The following is a 27,068-nucleotide window of genomic DNA, read 5'->3' as shown; positions in this document are numbered from 1 at the left end:
ACTTGTTCATCTGATTCACGATCCTTGCAACCTCCTATGTGCTGCATCTTTGGATGGAAATTGGAGTCCCAGAGACAAATCAGGCTCCGCCTGCTTCCAGAAGCTCAGATTCCAGGGGTGAGAACCCAGTGGAGAACATATGGTGTTATATGGACATAGTAATGATAACACCAGAAACTTTAGGCAAAAAAAGAGTCACCTATAGAATGAGGGCAGTCACGTTTATTTGAAGAGGAGAGAGCTACATAGAAATCACAACAAATTTTTATAAGGTTTACTGATGACAGAAGACTGAAAAATCGTCTGAGGGGAGGTGGAACAGCATGAGGGAAGGTGGAACAGCATGAGTCTAAGTGCCGTGTTAAGAGGGAGCCTCTTGTATGTTTGGAATTGTGAGTTCCTCAGTGTGACTGCAGTCTCAGGTAGGACTAGGAAGTAAGCCAGGTAGGTTGGAGAGGTGGGCAGGGGTCAAGTGAAATGGAGAATTGTGGGCTAAGCAAAGGAGTGTGTTTTCTCTCCAGCAGGCAGTGGGAACCGCAGACATTGGTAAGCAAGACAGAGCCAGCAGATTTGTGGTGTGAGAAAGAGCAATGCTCTAAGATGCAGAGTCGAGACTAAAGATTCCGGCTGGTGGTACATTGGAGCTGTGAAGCCGGTTTTGAGACAGGGCTGTGGTCTCCCTAGAAGAGCCCCTCCAGGCCTGTCTGTGGTGCTCCTGGGCTGGAGACAGTGATCTGGGCTCAGCATCTGGAAGCTCTATGTACACGCTGGTATCTGTTGGGGGTCTCCTGGGCCTCTGAGAAGGGCGAGTGATTTTTCCCCGTGTGAAAACGCAGTGATCCAACTGTGCGTATGTCACCTCCTGAGGGTCTTGTTCTTCAGAGTCCTGGAGAGAGGGAAATGTTGAGTGAGGGAGGGGCTCACATTCTTCAGGACTAGTAGGGAATAAGACTATATCCATGAGGCTGGCCTTAGGAGGACTATCTCCCTGTTCATTGTTCTGTCCCCAGCAGGCTCTTGGTCCATTACAGCAGCATCTGTAGGAGACGGAAGTCATCAAAACAGCTGGGAGGGCACGTCTGGGTCCTCATTTCATGTGCACATACCAACACACAGGGGGAGGCCGTAGGTGCCTGAGGTCCCTCAGCTGCCAACAGCCAGACTCAGACATTCTGTCTCTCTGAGTGCAAGGCCCATCCCATGAAGAGCTGTCAGTTCCCATCCCAGTGATTCTGCCTCCCACTTTCTGCCTGTCATGGAACCTTCTCCTGGATGTCAGTGGCTGCAGGGACATGAGGATACAGTTCAGAATCAAGCAATGGTCTGTGAGCTGAAGGCAGGGACAGGGTGTCTGGTGCTCTCTCTAGAAAGCTCTGCCTCTGTGGCTCCTGCCTTGGGCCAGAGACCATCCTGCCGGTGAGAAACACACACCTACGTGCTCCCATCCCTCCTCATCCTCCCTCCCCACACGGCCCTGAGGTCTCTGGCCTCTGCTTTGTGAGACTTACTCTTTTTGTCGGAGCACCAACGATGAAGGAGAAAGAAGAGGAGGATGGTGAAGATGATGGTGGCCACCGAGTACCTAATCACAATAGGCAGGTGTCTGGTGATACCTGGAGGAAGATGGAAATCCAGTGAGAAGCTCACCATAGCAGTTCCTCTTTGAGGATTGTCTCTCATTTCTTGGTTGCCAGGCAACCCCATAAAACATCTCTTTAGGACAAGCACCCACGTGGTGGGAGACCCAGCTTTCTCCTGGTTTCTCAGTTATAGTTTTCATAATAACCACGGAATGTGCCGATGAGACACCTGCTATCGTATGGATATTTGACCCCCCGAAGCTTCACTTTGAAATTTAACCCTGAGTGTGGGAGGTTGGGCCAATCGGGAGGTGTTTGGATGATGGGGGTGGATCCATCATGAATAGATTAATGCTGCCCCACACGACAGGGTTAGCACGTTCTCCCTCTAGTAGTACTCTGGAGAGTTGGTTCTTAAAAAGAGCTTGGAAGCTCCATCACACCCCGTTTCTCCCTGTCTTGCTGTGTGATCTCGGTGGTCTCTGCACATGTAGGCCCCCGTCTCTTCTACCAGAGTAGGAGCAGCCTGAGGCCACAGCCAGAAAGAGATGCTGGTGTCCTGCCTCTTGTACACCTTGCAGAACCGTGAGTCAACCAATTTTCTTTCTGTAGAAGTTACCCAGGCTCAAGTGTTCTTTCACAGCCTCAAAAAGGGACTAAGACGGCAACATCCTGAGATCAGGAGGAACGTCCCAGAACAGCCTGGGCTGTCTTCCTGTTCTTCCCAGAGGAGGACGTCATGCAGTGCTTTAGCTCAGTGCTTCCTGTGGCTCCAGGGTACAAAACCCAGGCTGGGCTGCTTTCTGGGTTCCCCCAGCTGCAGTGCAAATGGGGTGACTCCATATGTCCCGAGCAGCTTTTCTGAGCCTTGGGGGACTGGCTCACACTGAAATGCAGGCTTCTGTTGTCACTTGCTGGTTATCCGTTAGTAATGAACCTGCCTATGTCATGTATTCTCTGTGCGTTCTGTCTCCCTGGAGTGACGGTGAGTGACAGAAACTGGCAGAGCCCCAGGTGCAGTACAGGAGGTGTTTAGAGTCTTCTCTGGGAAGACTGGACTGGGATTGATACACAGTGAATGTGCTTTACAATTTCTACGGCCAGAACCCTCTTGACTCAAACACATTACATTCAGGAAGAAAAGGCATAAAGTGAAATCAAGATCAGAATAGTCAAGTAGAACTGTCATATATCCAACAGCCAGGAAATAATGATGAAGCTCGTGAAGAACGTGCTCCTTTTTGTGATCTCAGGAGTCATATATTAGGCTGCTGTTCTACCTGAGAGTCCGGAGGAAGGACAACCTCCTCTATCGTCTATTGCTTCCGTACAACCTGTCCTGTGAATTCGTACAAAAGGTAACCAGGAGATGGTGCTGGTGCTGGTCTCTGAGTCCAAGGTCTGAGCTCCAAAGAATGTTAGTTTTTACCTTCCCATGGTCTATCTGTGTCTCTTAATGTGATAGGGAGTAAGGGTGAGGTGGGGGATTTGGGTGAGGGGGCAAGTTTTATGCCATGAACAGAGAACTTTCTCTATTCCAGGGCCTGTGCTGGTGGGTTCGGGGGCCTTTCATATTTTCCATATGATCTCAGGCTCATGGAAAGCAAACAGGGAAGACGTTTTTGGCTGATTTTCTAATGGATAAGATAAAGGATCAAAGAAGTCGTTATAGAGAAACAGAAAAATGATAATTGGGATTGAAGTGCCTTTGTCATTTCTGTATGTTATATGACAATTATGTGTTTTGTACTTTTATTTTTTGAGATGAAGTCTCAATGTGTTGCCCAGGGTGTAGTCCAATGATGCAATCTCGGCTCACTGAAACCTCTGCCTCCCGGGTGGAAGCCATTCTCCGGCTTCAGCCTCCCGAATAGCTGGTATTACAGGCACCCGCCACCATGCCCAGCTAGTTTTTGTTTATTTAGTAGAGTTGGGTTTGAGCATGTTGTCCGGGCTGGTCTTGAACTCCTGACCTCAATGGATCCATCCGCCTCAGCCTCCCAAAATGTTGGGTTACAGGTGTGAGTCACCGTTCACAACCTTGCGTGTTATATTAATAAGTCTATTCCTTTGCACCACGCCTCATGTATCAATCAGACCTCTGCCAGGTACTGATTTACATGTAGGAAAAGTAAATCTCAGAAAGAAATTAATGAAGTGAAGATTGAACAATTAGGAAAAATCAAACCAGGCAAGCCCTCCCTGTGAATTATTCTACCTCACATACACATCTTATATCCATCTACTTCATTCATTTAGTGTCTAAATACACAACACATTTCACCAGTGGGGCGGGAATCGCCTTTTCCACGATCTCCTAGATTCCAGTTACGCATCTGGGCCTCCCTTATGTTCATGTCAGTCACTATTAATCATGTACGGATTCCTAGTTTGCCCGAGGTGAATCCAAGGGCTGTGCGTATAAAACACACACTCCTTGTCCTCCTTAGTTTCCTGTGTGCCCAGTGTGCTCTTCTCTCTCTCCAGCGGTCTTGTAATTCTCCCATCTCATTCCCAGCACTTCAGGCAGAGCCTCTTCCTTCCACATAAGATTGTTTTCACCTTTGTGCCTTCACGGCTGACTGCTATGTGTGGAAAATCCTTCCGCCAGTCTTCCAGGGGTTGATCTATTTTTTTTCGTTAAGATCACAAGTATTATTTGATCAGTGAGAACTTCTCTGTGACCTGAAATCATACACTCAGCATTATCTGTTATTTAGTTTAAATTCTGGCTGGGTGCCGTGGTTCACGCCTATAATCCGAGCACTTTGGGAGGCTGAGACGGTCGGATTACTTTAGATAGGGAGTTGGAGATAGACTGGGCCACATGGTGAAACATCGTCTCTACCAAAAAACTACAAAAAGAATTAGCCAGGTGTGGCGGCGGGGGCCTGTATCCAAGCTACTTGAGAGGCTGAGGCAGAAGAATCACTTGAACCCAGGAGGCGGAGGTTGCAGTGAGCCAAGATCGTGACGCTGCACTCCAGCCTAGGGGATAGAGCGAGACTCCGTCTTAATAAATACATAATGTTTCCCAATGGATCAGCCATTTATTGATCCACTTGTGCATTCATTTTCTTTTCTCTCATTTACCCATCTGCAACGTCAGTGTCCCAAGAGCACAGGCCAAATGCATCCTGTTTACTATTTGTGGAAGGCAGGAGAATCCACTCCACCCCAAAAATATCCCTGTCCTAGCCTTCATACCTTGTGAACATGTGATTTTACGTGAAAAAGAGGAATGAAGATTTCAGATGGAATTACGGTTGCTAATCAGCTGAAATGAAAAGGAGGGTATCCTGGATGATATTAGGGAGATGATGATAGATAATCTTGGTGAACCCAATAAAATCCCAAAGTCCTTAAGAAATGAGGAAGAAAGCAGAGGAACATTCAGAGAAAGAGGCGTGGATAAGGAAGAAGGGTCTGAGTGATGCCATGTGAGACGTGACCAGTCTTTGTGGGTTTTGAGGAAGGAGGAAGGGGACCAGGAGCCAAGGAACGTGGGAACCTCTAGAAACTGGGACATGTGGAAAGCAGATTCTTGCCTGGAACCTTCAGAGGGAAGGCAGCCTTGCTGTCACCTTGATTTTAGCCCAGTGAGGTGCATTTCATCCTTTGAGCTACAGCACTGTAAGATAATTAAAAAGCCGTTTTGTTTTCATCCACCAATTTTGTGGAAATTTGTTATGGCAACAGTAGGAAAGGATTCCAACTGCACAGCCTGAGCATGGGGCCATGGCTGAATGAGTCAGTGAGTCGAAGTGTGCGTGCATGAGCTCTGTTCTCTGTTACTCGAGGCTCTTGCTCTGCTGAGTCAGCCAGGGTTGCCTCATGACCAACAGGAGCTCATTCCTTGGCAAGTGGAACTTCTCGGAAACACCTCGCCCTCATTAGATGTTCCCTTCCCTTCCCTCTTTCAAGCCCCCAGGAATTTATCCTCCAGTTAGGAATGCAGGGAGAACAAACACTGCATTTTTCCTGAGAAGGATGTCAGATTTGCAATCATTCTTCCAGCATGTAGGAGGTCTCAGCTGCAGAAGATTAGAGATTAAGAGACTTCACTGAGCCCTGTGCTGGGCCAAGATCCCTTTTGCTGTTGGAGTGTCTGGAGTTCAGAGAGATGGTGGAAGACAGGCCCACAATCAGAGCTGGGAGGTGCTGAGCCAAGGCTTGAATCCAAGGCTTCCACCTCCCCAGGTTTCCAAAAGCAGAGATAAGAGGGATTCTTTACTCACTGGTTTTGCAGCTTGGTTCAGTGGGTGAAGGCCAACTACTTGAAGGGTTTCCTAGAATAGAGACAGGAGAGAGGAGAGGAAATGAGGGTGCCTGTCCTCTACTCAGGGGAAATCTTTGAGGTTCATTCATGGCCAACACTCTGTTATCCAACACTGGCTCTGGGAGTCCTGGGATTCTCTTCTCCGCGATTTTTGTATGTGTTGCCCCTTGTCTTGAGACTTTAAGATATATAGAGGAAACAGGAACATCACATTACCTGACTTAAAGATATGTTACAGAGCTGTAGTAAGCAAAACAGCATGACGTTGGCATGAAGAAAAGTGTGTAGAACAACGGAGCAAAATGAAGAACACAGATATAATCTATGCATCTACATTCAATGGCATTTTTTCTTTTTTTTTTTTGAGATGGAATCTTGCTCTGTTACTCAGGCTGGAGTGCAGAGGTGCAATCTCGGCTCACAGCAACCTCTGTCTCCTGAATTCAAGCAATTTTCTTGCCTCAGACTCTCAAGTAGTGGTATTACAGGCGCTGACCACCATGCTCAGCTAATTTTTGTACTTTTAGTGGAGACAGGGTTTACTATGTTGGCCAGGCGGGCCTCGAACTCCTGGTCTCAGGTGATCCACCCACCTTGCCCTCTGACAGTGCTGGGACTGCAGGTGTGAGCCACCATGCCCAGCCAATCCAATGCATTTTGAGAAAGGTGTCAAGAACCTACAATCAGGAAAGGACAGTCTTTTCAATAAACGATGCGGGGAAAACGGGTTATCTGCATGCAGGGAATGAAACTGCACCTCTACCTCTCACCATTCACAAAAGTGAAATCAAAAAGCATTAAATACATGAGTCTAAGTCCTGAACCTATGAAACACATAGAAGAAAATATTGGGGAAATGCTTCAGGACATTTGTCTGAGAAAAGACATTTTGTTTAAAACCTCAGAAACACAAGTAATCAAAGTAAAAAGCAGACCACAGGGATTACATCAAACTAAGCAGCTTCTGCATTGCAAAACAAGCAACCAACAAAGTGAAGAGACAACCCACAGAATGGGAGGAAATATTTGCAGACTATGCATCTGAGACGGGATTTATAACTGGAAATATAAGAAGCTCACATAACTCAATAAAACAAAGAATTTAATTAAAAAATGAACAAAAGACCTGAACAGACATTTCTCCACAAATAAAACATATAAATGGCCATCATGTGTATGAAAGTGTTCAGTATCTCTCATCATCAGAGGAATACAAATGAAAAATCACAATGAATTTACATCTCACCCCATTAAAATGGCTTTTATCCATATGACAAGCAAAACAAATGCTGGCAAGATGGTAGGAAAAGGAGAACCCTGGTACCCTGTTGGTAGGAAGGTAAATTAGTACAGCCATTATGCAGAAAAGTATGGAACTTCTTTAAGAAACTAAAAAGAGGCTGGGCATGGTGGCTCATGCTTGTAATCCCAGCACTTTGAGGTCAGGAGTATGAGAGCAGCCTGGCCAATATGGGGAAACCCTGTTTGTACTAAAAAATACAAAACGTAGCTAGGCGTTGTGGCGTACACCTGTAATCCCAGCTCCCAGGGAGACTGAGGCAGAAGAATCATTTGAATCCAGGAGACCTCTGCCTCCCAGGAGGTTGCAATGAGCCTAGATTGTGTCAGTTGCACTGAGCCTAGATTGTGTCAGTTGCACTCCAGCCTGGGCTACAGAGGAAAGCTCTGCCTCAAAAACAAAAACCAAACAAAAGACTAAAAAGAGAATTTTCATAGTATTCACAAATTCACTACTGGGTTTACATCCAATAGAAAGGACTTCAGTGTATGGAAGTTCTATCTGCACTCCCATGACTGTTCCAGCACAGTTCACAGTAGCCAAGATGTGGAGTCCAGCTACCTGCCCATCAGTGGATGAACGGATAGAGAGAATGTAGTACATACACACAGTGGAGACTAGTCATCCATAGAGAAAATAACATCCGACATTTGCAGGCCATGATTGGAACTGGAGCTCATTACAAAAATTCCCAATTCTCACCCTTATGCAAGAGCTCTAAAGTGGATCTCAAGAAGGTAGAGAGTAGAATGGTGGCTACCAGAGGCCAGGAAGGGAATGGTGGAGGGTAAAAACAACACAAAACAAAAAACAAACCAAAAACAGAATATAAATGTATTTATGACCACTAGACTTTACACTTAAAAATGGTAAAGGTGGTCAATTTTATAGGTATTTTTAACCTCAACAAATATTTTTTCAAATGAAAAGAAAAGGGTGTAAGGGTTGCTGGTGATGATATGTCTGTGGGTGAGAGGCCAGGATGGGCTTCCGGGAAATGAGTAAGATTGAGGGGCTGAGGGAACCTCTGATCTCCCCAAACTGAGCCCAGTCTCCCTCCTCTGGGTCTGTCCTGACCAGTTTCTCCATCTGCCTGGGTGCCTGGAGCCCTGACCGCGGACCACCACGCAGGCCATGCAGGAGGGTTTGGAGGTGCCCTCTCTGCCATCCTGCCTCCTGATCCCACCCTCACACCGAGGCTTGATCTTCTCTCTGAACCTGTCCATGCTTCTCTCCATCATCAGCAGGAAGTTCCTCAGCTATGGCTCTGGGATCATAAGACATGGGACAGGCATGTGCTTTCCTCACCTGTGACAGAAACGGGCAGTGGGTCACTCGGGTGTGACCACTTGTAGGGTGCGGTACGGAAAGAACCGAAGCATCTGTAGGTTCCTCCATGGGTGGCAGGGCCCAGAGGGAAGTCGCCCTGGAATGTTCCGTTGACGCTTCGCACTGCAGAGAGACTAAGTTCACGGGCCTCCCCCTCCCTGGATAGATGGTACATGTCAAAGGAGCACCGGGAGCTGCAGGACAAGGTCACGTTCTCTCCTGCCTGAACCGTGGGGCCCGGCTGGGCTGAGAGAGAAGGTTTCTCATATAGACCTGGAGGGAGAAGAGGCAATTTCTTCAGGGAGGTTCTTCCCTGTCCCAGCTCCCCTCACATCTGAGCTGAGAACTCACTCCTCGGATCTATGACCTAATGCTCTCTGTCACCCTCCACCCCGTCTCTCTTCATGTCTGTTTCCTCCTTCCACCTTCTCTGTCTCTCTAGGTCTCTGACCTCACTTCCCCAGCCTGAGGTGTGTTTTCCCTTTTTGTATTGTTTTCTTCTCTCTGATCCTCCTTGGATTCTTGACTTGATCTTCCTTTTTCTTTAATTCTGAGTTTCTCACTTTCTGTCTTGTTCATAACCTTCTGAACATTTCTATCTATTATCTATCGATCTATCTATCTATCTACTACCTGTCAATCTATCAATTATCTATCTGTAATCTATATCTATGTATCATTTATCTCTCTATCAATTGTCTGTCTCTCTATCTATCCACCATCTATGTATTATCTATATCTATGTAACATCTGTCTATTCCCTCTCTATCTGTCTGCCTCTCTGTCTCTATGTATCATCTACGTATCTCTGTATCTATCTATGTGTCTATCTATCTCTCTATCTATCGATCTATCTATGTATCTATCATCATCATCATCTCCATATATCATCTATCTATCAATCGCCATCTATGTATCTATAACCCATCCATTATCTATGATCTACCTATTTATCATCTATCTATATCTATCTATCTATCCATCTACCATCTGTCTCTCTCCATCTCCTTGTCTTTCTCTGCCTCTCAGTCTCTCTAGTTCTATTTGGAATCTCTGCAATCCATCCCCACATCTTTATCTTTCTCTGTCTTTGTGCCCCCCGCCTTCAGGGTTCTGATTTTGGAGCTTTTCTCTCCTCCCTTCCATCATTCTCTCCACTCCTCTGCCCACTTTTCTGTCTCTTTATGTGTCTGTGAGTCTCTCAATCTCCTTCCTCTAGCTCATTCTCTGTGTGTTTATGTCTTTGCTTTTTGATGTTCCTGATTTCTTTTTGATGTCCCTGTGTCTCTCAGGAATCCTATCATATGTGGGGTTATGTGGAATATGAGCCTCAGAATCCAGTGTGGGGACCCCTAGTACACACAGCATACAGGGGTTGGTGTTCTGGGGCCACGATATCCTGGGACGATGACTCTCCACTGCACGGAAGGCAGAGGTGTCAGAACAAACACGGCATCTGTAGGTGCCACAAGGTCTGAGGCCACAGGGGCTGACTCAGGACAGAAATATGGGTGTCCTTGGGTTCTCCTGGTAGAAACGCTTTGTGGAGGTAAAACAGAAATGAAGTTTGTAACCTGTGCCAGGTATCTGAGCAAAGTCAGCACAGAAGGACGCCTCTCTCTGGGACATGTCTGTCTGTCTGGGTGTCCCCTTTAACTCTTTCTCTCTTTTCTACCTCCCTGTATGGCCCCTGTGTCTGTCCTCTGTTATGACACCTGGTCTGTACTTGTGTCTCCTGTTTCTCTGTCTCTGTTGGTACAGACCTCTCCAAGTCAGTCTCTCTCCATAAGAATCCCACACTCATCTTCCTCATGACCACCCGGGGCTTCCAAGTCCTGGATCATTCACTCTGTGTCCCAGTGACAATGAGAAGAATGTCCGGACACTCTCACCTGTGATCACGATGTCCAGGGGGTCACTGGGAGCTGACAACACATAGGGGGAGTGAGTAAAAGAACCATAGCATCTGTAGGTCCCTGCAAGGTCAGATGTCGTGGAATTGATGGAATACTTGGCCTGGGATCCCCCACCATGGAGCTCTCCAACAAGGTGCAAGGGCTCCTCAAGGGTCACCTCACGGTGCAGAAAGAAGTGCTCAAACACGGTATCTGATGAACATTGTAGGGTGACCGTCTCTCCTGATTTCACCAGGGGACCTGGGAGGGCCAGGAGGGAAGGCTTTTTGTGGACTCCTAGAAAGAGAGGTTGTGAGTTTAGAAGGCGTCTCCCTTTGTCATCATATCCATGGCAGCTGGAACGAGTGAGGGTTCCCCTCCCGGCTGTCTGTCTCTCTCCTCCCTCTCTGTGTCCCTCTGTCTTTTATCCCCTGGTGCAGGTCCCTCCATCTGTGTCCCTCCCTCTTCTCTGTCCGTCTGTCTCTAGTAGCCTCGGACGCCCTTCCCACTGGACTCAGCCTCAACTCTTAGGCTGCTGTATCTGTTTCCCACTCATCTCTTTCCTCCTGTCTGTGTGGGGGTGGAAGAGGAACCATGGCAGGCTGCATGCCCAGGCTCTTAACAGCCTGGTTCAATCTCTTTTGGACAAACTGGAGTCCCTGGCAGGAGGAATGAACTGATCAGTAAGGCAGGCACCAGTGTCCACACCCCCTGTTCCTGGTGGGGATTGGGAGCCTCTCCTGCCATGCCTGTGCCTTCTTCATGGCCTCAGCTTCCACAGGGTGGCTCCTGGTGCTGGTTCGAGGAGCATCGACCCCTCCCTATGTGGATGGAGCCTGTTGGTGGCGTCAGCGTCCTGCCCTTCCTGCTCTCGGGGTTTCCAACATTCTCCTTGTTTGGTTTCTTTAATTAATTGATTAATTAATTGATTTTTGAGGCAGAGTGTCACTTTTTCACCCAGGCTGGAGTGTAGTGGTGTGGTCTTGGCTGACTGCAACTTCTGCCTCCTGGATTCAAGCGATTGAATTCAGTCACTGGTTTACTCGCGCCCACCACCATGCCCGGCTATTGTTGTTTGGTTTCCTAACTCGTCCTTGACCATGTTCCTGTGTTGGTTTCCTGTTACTGCTGCAGAAAATTATCCCAAACATGGCAGCAGGAGAGAACACACTGACCCTTCTACTTCTGGAGACAGAAATTGGATCCAGTTCTTCCTGGGCTAAAATCAAGTCATCTACACAACTGCGTTCCCTCTGGAGACTCAGCAGAGCGGTTCTCTTGACTTCTCCAGCCCGTAGAGGCCACCTGCCATTGTGGCTCGTGGCCTTCCTCCACCTTCAAAGCCCACAGTGGCTGATGGAGTCTCCCACGACGCTGCTCTAATCCCCACTCTCCTTTTCTTCCTCCTGTCACGAGGACCCTTGTGATTCCACTGAGCCCAGTGGGACAGTCCAGGCCATCTCCCCATCTCAAGGTCAAGTCATCAACAACCAGAGCTCCGTCTTCCCCTTCAGTCCCCTGCCCTATAACATAAAGAGTCACACGCTCCAGGGATTAGAATGTAGCCATATTGGGGACAGTTATTCTTCCCATCACGGCACCCATTTCCCTGTATTCAATTCCCCTGTACCCCAAAGACAGTCATGTCCTGGGTGATGGGACCCTGACGGACACCCCCAGTAGAAGCTCTGGGATTCAGGAGGTGGGACAAGGAGAAGCCCAGACAGGAGTCCTCTGACCTGTGACCCTGATCGCCAGGGGGTTGCTGGGAGTCAACCACTCAGTGGGGGAGTGTGGGTATGAACCCTGACATCTGTAGGTCCCTGCGTGTGCCGGGGTCACAGGGCCCATGAGGAAGCTCTCCTGGAATATTCTGCTGTGGAAGATGGGAATGTGGCTTCTGTCGTCTTTGTACAGAGTGAAGTTGTTAAACCCACCACGATAGTGACACCGAAGAGTCACGTGTCCTCCCTGAGGCACCACAGGGCTGGGCCAGGCAGACAGGAAGGTGTTGTCCTGACCACCTGGGGGAAAAGGAGGGGCCGCCTTAGAGAGGAGGATGTGGAGCCGCCCCTCCCTCCGTGTGCTCAGAAGATTGTTCCCCTTTCCATGTTTCTAAGTCTCCTACCACACCTGGGTGTCCAGGGCTACAGGAAGAACCTATCCAGCATGGACATGCCGTCTCCCTACAAGAAAAGTGTCAGCTGAGAACTTTGAGCAAGTGCTGAATAAGCGACTCTTACTAGATTTTAATACTGCGAGATCACTCACATAAAACAACACAAAGTAGACACGGCATGTAGGGTGTGTCCTTTGTGAATGGAATATCAGGCCAGTGCATGAACCGAACCCGCATCAGAAGATTTGGAATGTCAGGGTCATGGCTGTGGTTTCCCCACCTCTTCTGGTAGAAGGACAGCAGCCACACTGCAGCCCTGACCGTCATGGAAACACTGGAGGGTGTGAGTTACACCTTTGTCCTCAGAGGACCTGCTGTTCCTAGCACTGCTTCCCTCCCTTCCTCAGCTGCTGACACCACTTCCTCCCTGCACACCTCAGCTTGGAGCACCCCAAGCTCACCCTGCTCTTCACAGAGCTTGACTCAGCCAAGGGTAAGAAAGGCCAGAGAGGACGAGGTCAGAAGTGTGAGCCGAGCACCCCAGGGTCCCCCCTTCTTAGTTTATGAGAGACTCTCCGACAGGACTTCCCACTTGTTTCAGGAAAATCCTCTTAGGTGGGGAGATGACACCCTAAGGTTTGGGGAAGGACTCACCCGTGTATGGACAGGCCGTCTGGACCAAGAAGAACCCTGGAAAGAAAGATCATGGTCGATGATCCATCTGCAGGCAAACCAGGGCCTCCTGTGCTGCCCCCATGGGACTATGTGTCTAGGCAGCCAGGCCCTTGCTGGGCTGAAGGTAAACTCACCCTGGCTGCCTACCTGCCCCCGCAGCAGGGATCTCAGCTGCCCAGAGACCCAGACTCCTGATCCAGATCTCCACTCCAGGGGTAGATCTACACAACAGGCCCACATGTCCACTCCATGCTGATATCTCTACTCCAGGCCCAGATCTCCAACCCAGGCCCATATCTCCACCCAGGCCCATCCCTCCATGCCAGGCCCAGAACTCCACTCCAGGCCCAGATCTCCACTCCAGACCCAGATCTCCACCCCAGGCCCAGATCTCCACTCCAGACCCAGATCTCCACCCCAGGCCCATATCTCCACCCCAGGCCCAGATCTCCACTCCAGGCCCAGATCTCCACTCCAGGCCCAGATCTCCACTCCAGGCCCATATCTCTACCCCAGGCCCATATCTCCACACCAGGCCCATATCTCCACTCCAGACCCAGATCTCCACCCCAGGCCCATATCTCCACCCCAGGCCCAGATCTCCACTCCAGGCCCTGATCTCCACTCCAGGTCCATATCTCCACTCCAGGCCCATATCTCCACTCCAGGCCCATATCTCCACTCCAGGCCCATCCCTCCATGCCAGGCCCATGTCGCCTTTCCAGACCCAAATCTCCACTCCAGGCCCATATCTCTACCCCAGGCCCATATCTCCACTCCAGGCCCATATCTCCACTCCAGACCTGTATCTCCACTCCAGACCTGTATCCCAACTCCAGGTCTATATCTCCACTCCAGGCCCATATCTCCACTCCAGGCCCATATGTCCACTCCAGGCCCATCCCTCCATGCCAGGCCCATGTCTCCATTCCAGACCCAAATCTCCACTCCAGACCCAAATCTCCACTCCAGACCCAGATCTCCACCCCAGGCCCATATCTCTACTCCAGGCCAAAATTTCCACTCCAGATCCAGATCTCCACCCCAGGCCCATCCCTCCATGCCAGGCCCATGTCTCTATCCCAGGCCCATATCTCCACCCCAGGCCCAGATTTCCACTCCAGGCCCATATCTCTACCCCAGGCCCATATCACCACTCGGGGCCCATATCTCCGCTCCAGGCCCAGATCTCCACTCTAGGCCCAGATCTCCACTCCAGGCCCATATCATCACTCTGGGCCCATATCTCCACTCCAGGCCTAGATCTCCACTCCAGGCCCATCTGTCCATGCCAGGCCCATATCTCCACACTAGGCCCAGATCTCCACTCCAGACCTGTATCTCCACTCCAGGCCCATATCTCCACTCCAGGCCTGTATCTCCACTCCAGGCCCAGATCTCCACTCCAGGCCCATATCTCCTCTCCAGGCCCATATCTCCACTCCAGGCCCAGATCTCCCCTCCAGGACCATATCTCCACTCCAGACCCAGATCTCCCCTCCAGGCCCATATCTCCACTCCAGGCCCAGATCTCCATTCCAGGCCCATATCTCTACTCCAGGCCCATATCTCCAATCCAGGCCCAGATCTCCCCTCCAGGACCATATCTCCACTCCAGGCCCAGATCTCCCCTCCAGGCCCATATCTTCACTCCAGACCTGTATCTCCACTCCAGGCCCGTATCTCCACTCCAGGCTCAGATCTCCACTCCAGGCCCAGATCTCCCCTCCAGGACCATATCTTCACTCCAGGCCCAGATCTCCCCTCCAGGCCCATATCTCCACTCCAGGCCCAGATATCCACTCCAGGCCCAGATCTCCACTCCAGGCCCATATCTGTACCCCAGGCCCATATCTCCACTCCAGGCCCATATCTCCACTCCAGACCTGTATCTCCACTCCAGACCTGTATCCCCACTCCAGGTCCATATCTCCACTCCAGACCTGTATCTCCACTCCAGGCCCATATCTCCACTCCAGGATCATATCTCCACCCCAGGCCCAGATCACCACCCCAGTGCTTCCTCCGCCGATTCCCTTCCAGGACTCACCAACACACGCCACGCTGAGGACTATGAGCGACATGGTGCTGCCGGTGCAGACAGGCGGCCGCGCCCCAGCTCCGCTCAGCAGCGCACAGGATGTTATCTGGCGCCCTGCCCATGCAGTTGACGTGCTGACCACATCATGGGAGGGTGACGTACGCAGGCTCTTCCTACCTTGCATGAGGCCCAGCGGGTGCTCACTCAAGAGGGGAAAATGGCTTCCTGGAAATTGTTCTCACTAGAACTGACACCTTGTGTCCTTCACTATGACCAGCTCAAAACACGTCTCAGATCCAACCTCCCGGACACGAGGTGACTGAAATCTGTGCTGACGTGAAAGACTTTTTATGTATTTTTATTGTTTTTATCTGTGTTTCAAACTCTTTTCCATGTGTAATATGCAAAATATCTAATAGGTATTATGAACGTTGTCAGAGCAATTGTGACGAATAAACCATTAGGATGTTTCATGCTTGTATTTCTAGTATGACAGCAGAACCAGTTTACATGATTTAAATACCCAGGGAAGGATTATGCAATTGTTTACAATCTTAGAACTGTTCTTTATCAGCAAAACCCACAACATGTCAATTCTGGATTTTTGTCATTTTATCTACAATTTGTCTCATGACCCAAGAGTCCAGAGCCCCAACTCATGGTTCGCTCTCTGTCTGTCTCTCTGCCTCCCTCATTTTAAATTGTATAGAAATATCCAGCAACATAATGCTATAGAAAATCAAGTGTCCCCCAGGACTTTGGGAAGCCGAAGTTTGCGGATCAACGGAGGTCGGGAGTTCGAGACCTCCCTGGCCAACTTAGTGAAGCCATGTCTCTGCTAAAAATACAAAAATTAGCTGTGCCTGGTGGTAAGCTAATGTTAGCTACTCAAGAGGCTGAGGCAGGAGAATCTCTTGAAGCTGGGAAGTGGAAGTTGCAGTGAGCCGAGATCGTGCCACTGCAGTCCAGCCTGGACGACAGAGTGAGACTCTGCCTCAAGAAATATTTTAAAAAGCCTAGCAAATAGCCTATAATAAAAAAGTAGAGGACTCCAGCTACCAAATTTTAAGGGGTTGTGTAAGCCTACATAATGTGCAGCATCCTCAAGAGAGTGAACACAGAGACAAACAGTGTCTAAAATACATCCGTGTACACACAGCCCCGTTAGAGTTGACAAAGGCTGCCGTGTGGTTTAAGGAGGAATAGAATGTCTTCTCAATAGATAACATGGGCCCGAGGGTTACGCATAGAAAAAAATAAATCTACACGTATTCTCACACTATAAAACACTTCTTGTTTTTTATCTTGGTATTGTAAATTTTTTATGATTTATATTTAAAATTGAGAAATAAAAGTTAGATACAGTCGTCCTTCACTATTCGTGGGTGATTGGTTTCAGGATCTCCGCTCAGATACCACAATCTGCAGATGCTCAAGCCTCTTACATAAAATGGCAGAGCGTTTGCATATAACCCATGTTCATCCTCCTGTATACATGAAATCATCTGTAGATTACTTATAATTCCTGACACAGCCTACACACCATTCCATTTGTGTCCATTCAACATAGTTTTGCTTTTTGAAACTTTGTGGATTTTTTCTCTGAATATTTTTGATTTATAGTTGGCTCAATAAACACCTGTAAACCCCACAGGTCTGGAGGAGCGACTGTGTATTTATAGTATGAAGATGATGTGTGGACATGTGTCCCCGTGGAGATGAGACCAACAAGGCCTATGACTCTACAGATGTTTCATCTTGGAATGGCTCTGCCAGCTTTCTAGGTGTGCAGAGAGTAAGAATATCACTTGTTCATCTGATTCCTGATCCTTGAACCCGTCTACGTGCTGCATCGTTGGATGGAAATTGGAGTCCCAGACACAAATCAGGCTCCACCTGCTTCCAGAAGCTCAGATTCCAGGGGTGAGAACCCAGTGGAGAACATATGGGGTTATATGGACATAGTAATGATAACACCAGAAAATTCAGGCAAAAAAAGACCCACCTATAGAATGAGGACAGTAACGTTTATTTGAAGACGAGAGAGCAACATAGAAATCACAACAAATTTTTATAAGGTTTACTGATAACAGAAGACTGAAAAATCGTCTGAGGGGAGGTGGAACAGCATGAGGGAAGGTGGAACAGCATGAGTCTAAGTGCCGTGTTAAGACGGAGCCTCTTGTATGTTTGGAATTGTGAGTTCCTCAGTGTGACTGCATTCTCAAGTAGGACTAGGAAGCAAGTCAGTTAGTTTGGAGAGGTGGGCAGGGGTCAAGTGAAGTGGAGAATTGTGGGTTAAGCAAAGGAGTGCATTTTTTCTCCAGCAGGCAGTGGGAACTGCAGACATTGGTAAGCAAGACAGAGCCAGCAGATTTGTGGTGTGAGGAAGAGCAATGCTCTAAGATGCAGAATCGAGACTTCAGATTCCAACTGCTGGTACATTGGAGCTGTGAAGCCGGTTTTGAGACAGGGCTGTGGTCTCCATAGAAGACCCCTTCCGGGCCTGTCTGTGGTGCTCGTGGGCAGGAGACAACAATCTGGGCTCAGCATTTGGAAGTTCTATGTACACGCTGGTATCTGTTGGGGGTGTCTTGGGCCTCTGAGAAGGGCGAGTGATTTTTCCCCGTGTGAAAACGCAGTGATCCAACTGTGTGTATGTCACCTCCTGAGGGTCTTGTTCATCAGGGTCCTGGAGAGAGGGAAATGTTGAGTGAGGGAGGGGCTCACATTCTTCAGGACTAGTAGGGAATAAGAATATATCCATGAGGCTGGGGAGAGGAGGGCCTACCTCCCTGTTGACTGTTCTGTCCCCCGCAGGCTCTGGGTCCATTACAGCAGCATCTGTAGGAGACGGAGTCATCAAAACAGCTGGGAGGGCACTTCTGGGTCATCATTTCATGAGCAGAGCCCAACACACAGCGGGAGGTCGTAGGTGCCTGAGGTCCCTCAGCTGCCAACAGCCAGACTCAGACATTCTATCTCTCTGAGCTGAAGGACCCATCCCATAAAGAGCTGTCAGTTCCCATCCCAGCGATTCTGCCTCCCACTTTCTGCCTGTCATGGAACCTTCTCCTGGATGTCTGTGGCTGCAGGGACATGAGGATACAGTTCAGAATCTGGCAATGGTCTGTGAGCTGAAGGCAGGGGCAGGGTGTCTGATGCTCTCTCTAGAAACCTCTGCCTCTGTGGCTCCTGCCTTGGGCCCGAGACCATCCTGCTGGTGAGAAACACACACCTACGTGCTCCCATCCCTCCTCATCCTTCCTCCCTACACGGCCCTGAGGTCTCTGGCCTCTGGTTTTTGAGACTTACTCTTTTTGTCGGAGCACCAGCAACGATGGAGAAAGAAGAGGAGGATGGTGAGGAAGATGGTGGCCACCGAGTACCTAATCACAGCAGGCAGGTGTCTGACGATACCTGGAGGCAGATAGGAATCCAATGAGAAGCTCACCATAGCAGTTCCTCTTTGAGGATTGTCTCTCATTTCTTGGTTGCCAGGCAACCCCATAAAACATCTCTTTAGGACAAGCACCCACGTGGTGGGAGACCCAGCTTTCTCCTGCTTTCTCAGTTATAGTTTTCGTAATAACTACAGAATGTGCTGATGAGACACCTGCTATCGTATGGATATTTGACCCCCCCAAACTTCACTCTGAAATTTAACCCTGAGTGTGGGTGGTGGTGCCTATGGGGACGTGTTTGGGTCATGGGGGTGGATCCATCATAAATAGATTAATGTTCCCCCACACGACGGGGTTAGCAATTCTCCCTTTATTAGTACTCTAGAGAGTTGGTTCTTAAAAAGAGCTTGGAAGCTCCATCACACCCCGTTTCTCCCTGTCTTGCTGTGTGATCTCGGTGGTCTCTGCACATGTAGGACCCCTTCTCTTCTACCAGAGTAGGAGCAGCCTGAGACCACAGCCAGAAATAGATGCTGGTGTCCTGCCTCTTGTACAGCTTGCAGAACCGTGAGTCGACCAATTCTCTTTTCTGTAGAAGTTACCCAGGCTCAAGTGTTCTTTTACAGCCACAAAAAGGGACTAAGACAGCAACATCCTGAGATCAGGAGGAACGTCCCAGAACAGCCTGGGCTGTCTTCCTGTTCTTCCCAGAGGAGGACGTCATGCAGTGCTTTAGCTCAGTGCTTCCTGTGGCTCCAGGGTACAAAACCCAGGCTGGGCTGCTTTCTGGGTTCCCCCAGCTGCAATGCAAATGGGGTGACTCCATATGTCCCGAGCAGCTTTTCTGAGCCTTGGGGGACTGGCTCACACTGAAATGTAGGCTTCCGTTGTCAGTTGCTGGTTATCTGTTAGTAATGAACCTGCCTATGTCATGTATTCTCTGTGTGTTCTGTCTCCCTGGAGTGACGGTGAGTGATAGAAATTGGCATAGCCCCAGGTGCAGTACAGGAGGTGTTTAGAGTCTTCTCTGGGAAGACTGGACTGGGATTGATACACAGTGAATGTGCTTTACAATTTCTACGGCCACAACCCTCTTGACTCAAACACATTACATTTGACAAGAAAAGGCATAACATGAAATCAAGATCAAAAAAGTGAAGTAGAACTGTCATATATCAAACAGCCAGGAAATAATGATGAAGCTCGTGAAGAGCGTGCTCCTTTTTGTGATCTCGGGAGTCCTATATTAGGCTGCTGTTCTACCTGAGAGTCCGGAGGAAGGACAACCCCCTCCATCATCTATTGCTTCGGTACAACCTGTCCTTCTGTGAATTCGTATAAAAGGTGACCAGGAGATGGTGCTGGCGCTGGTCTCTGAGTCCAAGATCTGAACTCCAAAGAATATTAGTTTTTACCTTCCCACGGTCTATCTGTGTCTCTTAATGTGATAGGAAGTAGAGGTGAGGTGGGGGATTTGGGTGAGGGGGCAAGTTTTATGCCATGAACATAGATTCCAATAGAATCCCAAGGGCTTTAAAAGATGAGGAAGAAGGCAGAGCAACATTCAGAGAAAGAGGTGTGGTGAGGAAGAAGGATCTGACTGATGTCATGTGAGAGATGTGACCAGCCTTTGTGGGCTTTGAGGAAGGAAGATGGGGACCAGAAGCCAAGGAATGTGGGAGCCTCTAGGAGCTTGGAAAAGTGAGGAAGCAGATTCTTGCCTGGAACCTTCAGAGGGAAGTCAGCCTTGACGTCACCTTGATTTTAGCCCTGTGAGATGACGCATTGCATAATTCTGAGCTACAGCACTGTCAGATATTTTTTTAAAATGTGGCTTCCATCCACGAAGCCTGTGGAAATTTGTTATGGCAACATAGGAAAAGGGTCCACACTGCACAGCCTGAGCATGGAGCAGTGGCTGAGCCAGTAAGTGGAAGTGTCATGTGCGTGGATGAACTCCGTTCTCTCTTACTGCAAGGCTCTTGCTCTGCTAAGTCAACCAAGGTTGGATCATGACAGACAGGAGCTCATTCCTTGGCAAGTAGAACTTCTCTACAAACACCCCACCCTCAAAAATGTTCCCCTTCCTTCCCCCTCTCAAGCCCCCAGGCATTTGTCCTTTGGTTAGGAATGCAGGCAGAACAAACACCACATTTATCCCGAGAACAACGTCTGATTTGCACTCAACCTTCTACCCTGAGGTCTCAGCAGCAGAAAATCAGAGGTTAAGAGATTTCACTGAGCCCTGTGCTGGGCTCAGATCCCTTTCGTTGTTGGAGTGTCTGGGGTTCAGAGACAGCGGAAGACAGGCCCACAATCACAGAGCTGGGAGGTGCTGAGCCAACGCTTGAATCCAAGGCTTCGACCTCCCCGGGTTTTCAAAAGCAGAGGTAAGAGGGATCCTTCACTTACCAGTTTTGAAGCTTGGTTCAGTGGGTGAAGGCCAACTACTTGAAGGGTTTCCTAGAACATGGGACAGGAGAGAGGTGTGGAAATAAGGATGCCTGTGTTCTACTCAAAGGACATCTTTGAGGTTGGTTCCTGGCCAACATTCTGTTATCTAATATTGGGCCCTGGGAGTCCTGGCATCCCCTTCTCCATAATCATTGTACGTGATGCCCACTATCTTGAGACTTTAAGGTATAAGGAGAAAACAGGAGTATCACACTACCTGACTTAAAAATATGTTACAGAGCTGTAGTAAACAAAACAGTATGACACTGGCATAAAGAAAAGCACATAAAACAATGGAGCAGAATGAAGAACACAGATGTAATCCACCTATTTACATCCAATGGACTTTGAGAAAGGTTCCAAAAATCTACAATCTGGAAAGGACAGTGGTTTCAATAAATGATGCAGGGAAAACTGGATAGCTACATGCAGAGGGATGAAAATGCACCTCTACCTCTCACCATATACAAAAATCAAATGAAAATGGGTTAACAACTTAAGGCCTGAACCCATTAAACATCTAAAAGGAAACACCGGGGAAATGCTCCAGGACATTTGTCTGAGGGAAGACATTTTGTTTAAACCTCAAAAACACAAGTAATCAGAACACAAAAACATAGACCATTGGGATTATATCAAACTAAGCAGCTTCTGCACTGCAAAGGAACCAACCAACAAAGTGAAGAAGAGACAACCCATGGAATGGGAGCAAATATTTGCAAACTATGCATCTGAGAGGGAATTAAGAACTAGAATATAAAAGAAGCTCAAACACCTCAATAAAATTACTAATTTAATTATAAAATTAGTAAAAGACCTGAACAGACATTTCTCAATGAACAAAACATACAAATGAACATTGCGTATATGAAAAGTGCTCAGTATCACTGATCATCAGAGAAATGCAAATGAAATCACAATGAGCTATCATCGCACCCCATTACAATGGCTTTTATCTCAAAGACAGACAAAACAAATGCTGACAAGGTGGTGGAGAAACGAGAACCCTGATACACTGTTGACAGGAATATAAATTAGTACAACTTTCACAGAGGAGAATAATATGGAAGTTCCTCAAAAAATAAAAAGAGGCTGGGTGCTGCAGCTCACCCTTGTAATCCCAGCACCTTGGGAGGCTGAAGTGGGTGGATCACTGGATGCCAAGAGTTCGAGACCAGCCTGGCCAACATGGTGAAAACCTGTATCTACTAAAAATACAAAAATTAGGCGGGTGTGGGGGCAGGTGCCAGTAATCCAACTACTCAGGAGGCTGAGGCAGGAGAATCACTTGAATCCTGGAGGTAGAGGTTGCAGTGAGCCCAGATGGTGCCATTACACCCCAGCCTGGGCAACAAGAGTGAAACTTCTTGCCAAAAAAACAAAAAGCATAAACCAAAACCTAAAAAGAGAACTTCCAGAGGATCTAGCAATTCCACTAGTGGGTGTAAATGCAAAGGAAAGGACTTCATGTATCAAAGTGACATCTGCACTCCCATGACTGTTCTAGCACCATTCACAGTAGCCAAGATGTGGAGTCAACCTACCTGCCCATCAGTGGGTGAATGGATAGAGAGAATGTAGTACATCCACACGGTGGAGACTACTCATCCATAGAGACAATAACATACTGACATTTGCAGCCACATGGGTGGAACTGGAGGTCATTACAAGGATTGCCATTTCTCACTAACCTGCAGGATGTAAAAGGTGAAGCTCATGAAGGTAGAGAGTAGAATGGTGGATGCCAGAGGTTAGGAAGGAAAGGATGGAGGGTAACAAAAAAAAGAATATAAATTTATTTATTTATCTATTTAGAGACAGAGTCTCTTGTGTCACCAGGTTGCAGTGCAGTGGCATGATCTCGGCTCACTGCAACCTCTGCCTCCTGGGCTTAAGCGGTTCTCCTGCCTCAACCTCCCAAGTAGCTGGGATTACAGGCACGTGGCACTATGCCTGGTTAATTTTTTTTCATCTTTTTAGTAAAGATGGGTTTCCCCCATGTTGGCCAGGGTGGTCTCCAGCCCCTGATTTTGAATGATCTACCTGCCTTGGCCTCTCAAATTGCTGAGATTACAGGTGTGAGCCACTGCACCCAGCCTGTATAGGTATTTATGACCCCTAGATTTTACACTTAAAAATGGTAACGTTGGTAAATTATACAGGTATATTTAACCTCAATCAGCATTTTTTCAAATGAAAAGAAAAGGGTGTAAGGGTTGCTGGTGATGACATCTCTCTGTGGGTGAGAGGCCGGGATGGGCTTCTGGGAAATGGGTAAGGTTGAGGGGCTGAGGGAACCTCTGATTTCCCCAAACTGAGCCCAATCTCCCTTCCTCTGGGTCTGTCCTGACCAGTTTCTCCATCTGCCTGGATGCCTGAAGCCCTGACCACAGGCCTCCATGCAGGCAGTGCGGGAGGGTTTGATGTGCTGTGTCTGCCCTCCTGTGCCCTGACCCCAACCTCACACCGAGGCTTCATCTTCTCTCTGCATCTGTCCATCCCTCTCTCCATCATCAGCAGGAAGCTCCCCAGCTATGGCTCTGGGATCATAAGACATGGGACAGACATGGGGTTTCCTCACCTGTGACAGAAACGGGCAGTGGGTCACTCGGGTCTGACCACTCGTAGGGAGAGTCACGGAGAGAGCCGAAGCATCTGTAGTTCCCTCCGTGGGTGGCAGGGCCCAGAGGGAAGTCAGCCTGGAATGTTCCATTGACGCTCGGCACTGCAGGGAGCCTAAGTTCATGGGCCTCCCCCTCCCTGGATAGATGGTACATGTCAAAGGAGCGCCGGGAACTGCAGGACAAGGTCATGTTCTCTCCTGTGGGAACCGTGGGGCCCGGCTGGGCTGAGAGAGAAGGTTTCTCATATAGACCTGGAAGGAGAAGAGGCAGTTTCCCTCAGGGAGGTTCTTCCTTGTCACAGCTCCCATCACACCTGAGCTGAGAACTCACTCCCCTGCTCTATGACCTAATGCTCTCTCTCTCTCACCCTCCACCCCCGACTCTCCCTGTCGTTCCCTCCCTATGTAGCTCCAGCCTGGTGGTGGCATCAGCAGTGCACCTTTGCTGATCTCGGGGTAGCCAACCCTCTTGTTTGGTTTTTAAACTTGTCCTTGACCTGGGTTCCTGTGTTGGTTTCCTGTTGCTGCTGTAGAAAATTATCACAAACATGGCGGCAGGAGAGAACACACTGACCCTTCCACTTCTGGAGAACAGAAATTGGATCCAGTTCTTCCTGGGCTAAAATCAAGGCATCTACAGGGCTGTGTTCCCTCTGGAGACTCAGGGGAGAATCAGTTCCCTTGACTTCTCCAGCCCCTATAGGCCTCCTGCCTTTGTGACTCGTGACCTTCCTCCACCTTCAAAGCCCACAGTGGCTGATGGAGTCTCCCATGATGCTGCTGTAATCCCCACTCCCCTCTTCCTCCTCCTGTCATGAGGACCCTTGTGATTCCACTGAGCCCAGCGGGACAGTCCAGGCCGTCTCCCCATCTCAAGGTCAACTCATCAACAACCTGAGCTCCATCTTCCCCTTCAGTCCCCTGCCCTATAACATAAAGAGCCACAGGGTCCACGGATTACAATGTGGCCATCAATGGGGACAGTTATTCTTCCCACCATTCTTCCTCCCAGCACCCATTCCCCTGTATTAAATCCCCTTTACCCCAAATACAGTCAGGGCCTGGATGATGGGACCCTGACGGACACCCCCAGCAGAAGCTCTGGGATTCAGGAGGTGGGACAAGGAGAAGCCCAGACAGGAGCCCTCTGACCTGTGACCATGATCACCAGGGGGTTGCTGGGTGCCGACCACTCAGTGGGGGAGTGCGGATGAAAAACTCGACATCTGTAGGTCCCTGCATGTGCTGCAGTCACAGGGCTAATGAGGAAACTGTTCCAGAATATTCTTTTGTAGAGCTCAGGGACAGGCACCCCGTCTTCCTTGTACAGCGTGAAGATGTTAAACCCAGGACGATAGTGACACCAAAGAGTCACGTGTCCTCCCTGAGGCACCACAGCGCTGGGCCAGGCAGAGCAGAAGGGCTTGTCCTGACCACCTGGGGGAGAAGGAGGTGCCGCCTTAGAGAAGAGGATGTGGAGTCACCCCTCCCTCCATGTGCTCAGAATATTCTTCCCCTTTCCGTGTTTCTAAGGCTCCTCCCACACCTGGGTGTCCAGGGCTACAGGAAGAACTTATCCAGCATGGACATGGTGTCTCCCTACAACAAAAGTATGGGCTGAAAACTCTGAGCAGGTGCTGAGTATGGAACTCTTACTAGATTTTAATACTGCAAGATTGGTTACACCAAACAACACAAAGTAGACACGCGGCGGAGGGTACGACCTTTGTGGATGGAATATCAGCTAATGCCTGAACCATAATAAACAACTGAGCCCCATCAGAGGGATTGGAATGTCAGGGTCATGACTGTGGTTCCCCCACCTCTTCTGGTAGAATGACAGCAGCCACACTGCAGCCCCGACCATCATGGAAACACTGGAGGGAGTGATTTACCCTCTTGTCCTCAGAGGACCTGCTGTTCCTAGCACTGCTTCCCTTCCCTCCTCTGCCAGTGACACCATATCCCATCCCCTGACACCCCAGCTTTGAGCGCCCAAGTCTCCACCTGGGCCACACAGAGCTAGACTCAGCCACGGGGAAGAACGGCTGGGGAGGGATAAGACAGAACTCAGGGCCGAGCATCCCAGGGTCTCCTCTTCCTAGTTCACGAGAGATTTCCCCACAGGCTTTCCCATGGTCAGTCCATCAGCCGCCCTCTGTGCTGCCTGCCTCCCTTCTCAGGAAAATTCACTTGTATTGGTGGGGATGGCAACCCATCATTTGGGAAGGACTCACCCACGTGTGCCCGCACCCTCTGGTCCAAGAAGAACCCTGCAAAGAAAGATCATGATGAACTATTCATGTCTGCAGCAACCTGCCCTTTCCTCCCAGCCATTGGGCGCCTCGCTGGGCTGAACGTTCACTCAGCCTCACCACCCGCTTGCTCCAGAACACGGCTCCCTGTTGGGAGACCCCGAATCTGCAGGCCCGTAGTGTAACCCTGGTGCTCCTTCCCTTCCAGGACTCACCAAGACAGGCCAGGATGACGACCGTGGGCGACATGGACTTGGTGCAGCTTCTGCTGCCAGGATGCAGTGACTCTGCTCGACTGACCGGTGCAGAGGATGTGGTGAGCAGCCTGGATCATGAAGTTGACACATCGACCACAACATGTGAAGGGGACACAGGTAGGCTTCTTCTACCTCATATGAGGTTCTAGTGGAAGTCCGGTCAAGGGAGGAATGTGGCTTTCTGAAAACTGCAGACTAGACTTGTCACTTCCCGTCATGCATGACGGCCAGAGTCAAAACACATCTCAGACCCACTTACCCCAGCCCGGGACGATTGAACTGTGCACTCACATGAAGGACTTTCGTTGTAATCTTTTTCTGTTTGTTTGTTTTTCTCTGCGATTGAAACTCTCCTTCGTGTGCAATATGCAAAATACCTAATAGGTCTTACTATCATTATTGAGCAATTGTATTAAATAAATCATCATAATTTTCCATGCTGGTATTTCTACTATTAAACCAGAAACAGGTAAAATGATTTAAATCTCAGTAGAAAGACTGTGCAGTTATTTAGCATCATAGATTTCCATCTCATTAGCAAAAACACAACATGTTGATTGAGGATCTTGTCGTTTTATCTAGAGTTTGTCTTATGACCCAAGACTTTAAACTCACGGTTTCCTGTCTCTCTTTCTCTCTCTCTTTGGCTTTGCGCTTTTCTGCTCTCTAATTGCTTGTGTGTCTTTCTTTCTCTCTCTGACTTGAAGAAAAAATACCAGAGTGATAACATCCTCCAATTTGATACCGGAACACTGCAGTAACTGAAGGTTCAAATCTACTCATTTACTGTGCTGTCATTCTTACAAATATCTCTTACTTACAGCTGCCTTTCTGGACTTTGTGAGAACTTTTTCACT

General features: G+C 48.8%; 2 protein-coding genes and 1 long non-coding RNA gene across 24 annotated transcripts; 1 reads left to right on the top strand and 2 right to left on the bottom strand.

Moving 5' to 3' along the window:
- Nucleotides 1-204: 204 nt before the first annotated feature.
- Nucleotides 205-15,333, bottom strand: KIR3DS05 (killer immunoglobulin-like receptor KIR). Of its 9 annotated transcripts, none has more exons than XM_077981842.1 (9): nt 15,228-15,333; nt 13,157-13,192; nt 12,123-12,407; nt 10,381-10,680; nt 8,468-8,761; nt 5,819-5,869; nt 1,509-1,613; nt 982-1,037; nt 205-886 (listed from the first exon to the last, which is right to left on the bottom strand). In XM_077981842.1, exons 1-9 carry the CDS (start codon nt 15,259-15,261, stop codon nt 596-598), a joined length of 1,452 nt encoding a protein of 483 aa, XP_077837968.1. In that variant the 5' UTR covers nt 15,262-15,333; the 3' UTR covers nt 205-595. The 9 variants fall into 9 exon arrangements, 8 of the variants coding, with proteins under 8 accessions (XP_077837968.1, XP_077837970.1, XP_077837969.1 ...); XM_077981844.1 differs by having other exon boundaries at nt 985-1,037; XM_077981843.1 differs by having other exon boundaries at nt 205-889; nt 988-1,037.
- KIR2DL4 (killer cell immunoglobulin like receptor, two Ig domains and long cytoplasmic tail 4) lies at nt 205-26,889 on the bottom strand. 14 transcript variants are annotated; one of them, XR_013408809.1, is made up of 9 exons: nt 26,170-26,525; nt 25,937-25,972; nt 24,852-25,136; nt 23,658-23,951; nt 21,035-21,085; nt 18,534-18,638; nt 18,010-18,209; nt 17,454-17,910; nt 205-428 (listed from the first exon to the last, which is right to left on the bottom strand). XR_013408809.1 is itself a non-coding variant. In XM_077977090.1 (9 exons), the coding sequence occupies exons 2-9, from the start codon at nt 26,201-26,203 to the stop codon at nt 17,641-17,643; spliced, it is 1,128 nt and encodes a 375-aa protein (XP_077833216.1). In that variant the 5' UTR covers nt 26,204-26,399; nt 26,503-26,889; the 3' UTR covers nt 17,227-17,640.
- LOC144337338 (uncharacterized) lies at nt 12,976-15,689 on the top strand. The gene is made up of 3 exons (XR_013410320.1): nt 12,976-13,019; nt 13,104-13,301; nt 15,221-15,689. It is a non-coding gene; the product is annotated as an uncharacterized LOC144337338 (long non-coding RNA).
- Nucleotides 26,890-27,068: the final 179 nt, after the last annotated feature.

The sequence above is a fragment of the Macaca mulatta genome, chromosome 19 (genome assembly GCF_049350105.2).
Source record: "Macaca mulatta isolate MMU2019108-1 chromosome 19, T2T-MMU8v2.0, whole genome shotgun sequence".
Classification (NCBI taxonomy): Eukaryota; Metazoa; Chordata; class Mammalia; order Primates; family Cercopithecidae; genus Macaca; species Macaca mulatta.
The sequence above is the reverse complement of the archived record's forward strand: the minus strand, read 5'-3'. Positions and strand labels throughout refer to the sequence as shown.

Excerpts from the sequence above, each read along its gene's own strand:
- KIR3DS05 (XM_077981841.1), bottom strand. The coding sequence starts at position 15,261 with ATGTCGCTCATAGTCCTCAGCGTGGCGTGTGTTG. Across the intron at positions 8,762-10,380 it reads CCTGGACATCGTGATCACAG|GTCTATATGAGAAACCTTCT; the intron begins GTGAGAGTGTCC and ends TTCTCCCTCCAG. Across the intron at positions 1,038-1,504 it reads TGCTCCGACAAAAAGAGTAA|ATGCTGCTGTAATGGACCAA; the intron begins GTCTCACAAAGC and ends CGTCTCCTACAG.
- KIR2DL4 (XM_077977090.1), bottom strand. The coding sequence starts at position 26,203 with ATGTCGCCCACGGTCGTCATCCTGGCCTGTCTTG. Across the intron at positions 18,639-21,034 it reads TGAACCAAGCTTCAAAACTG|GTATCGTCAGACACCTGCCT; the intron begins GTAAGTGAAGGA and ends ATCTGCCTCCAG. Across the intron at positions 17,911-18,009 it reads ACAGAACAGTCAACAGGGAG|GACCCTGATGAACAAGACCC; the intron begins GTAGGCCCTCCT and ends CCCTCTCTCCAG.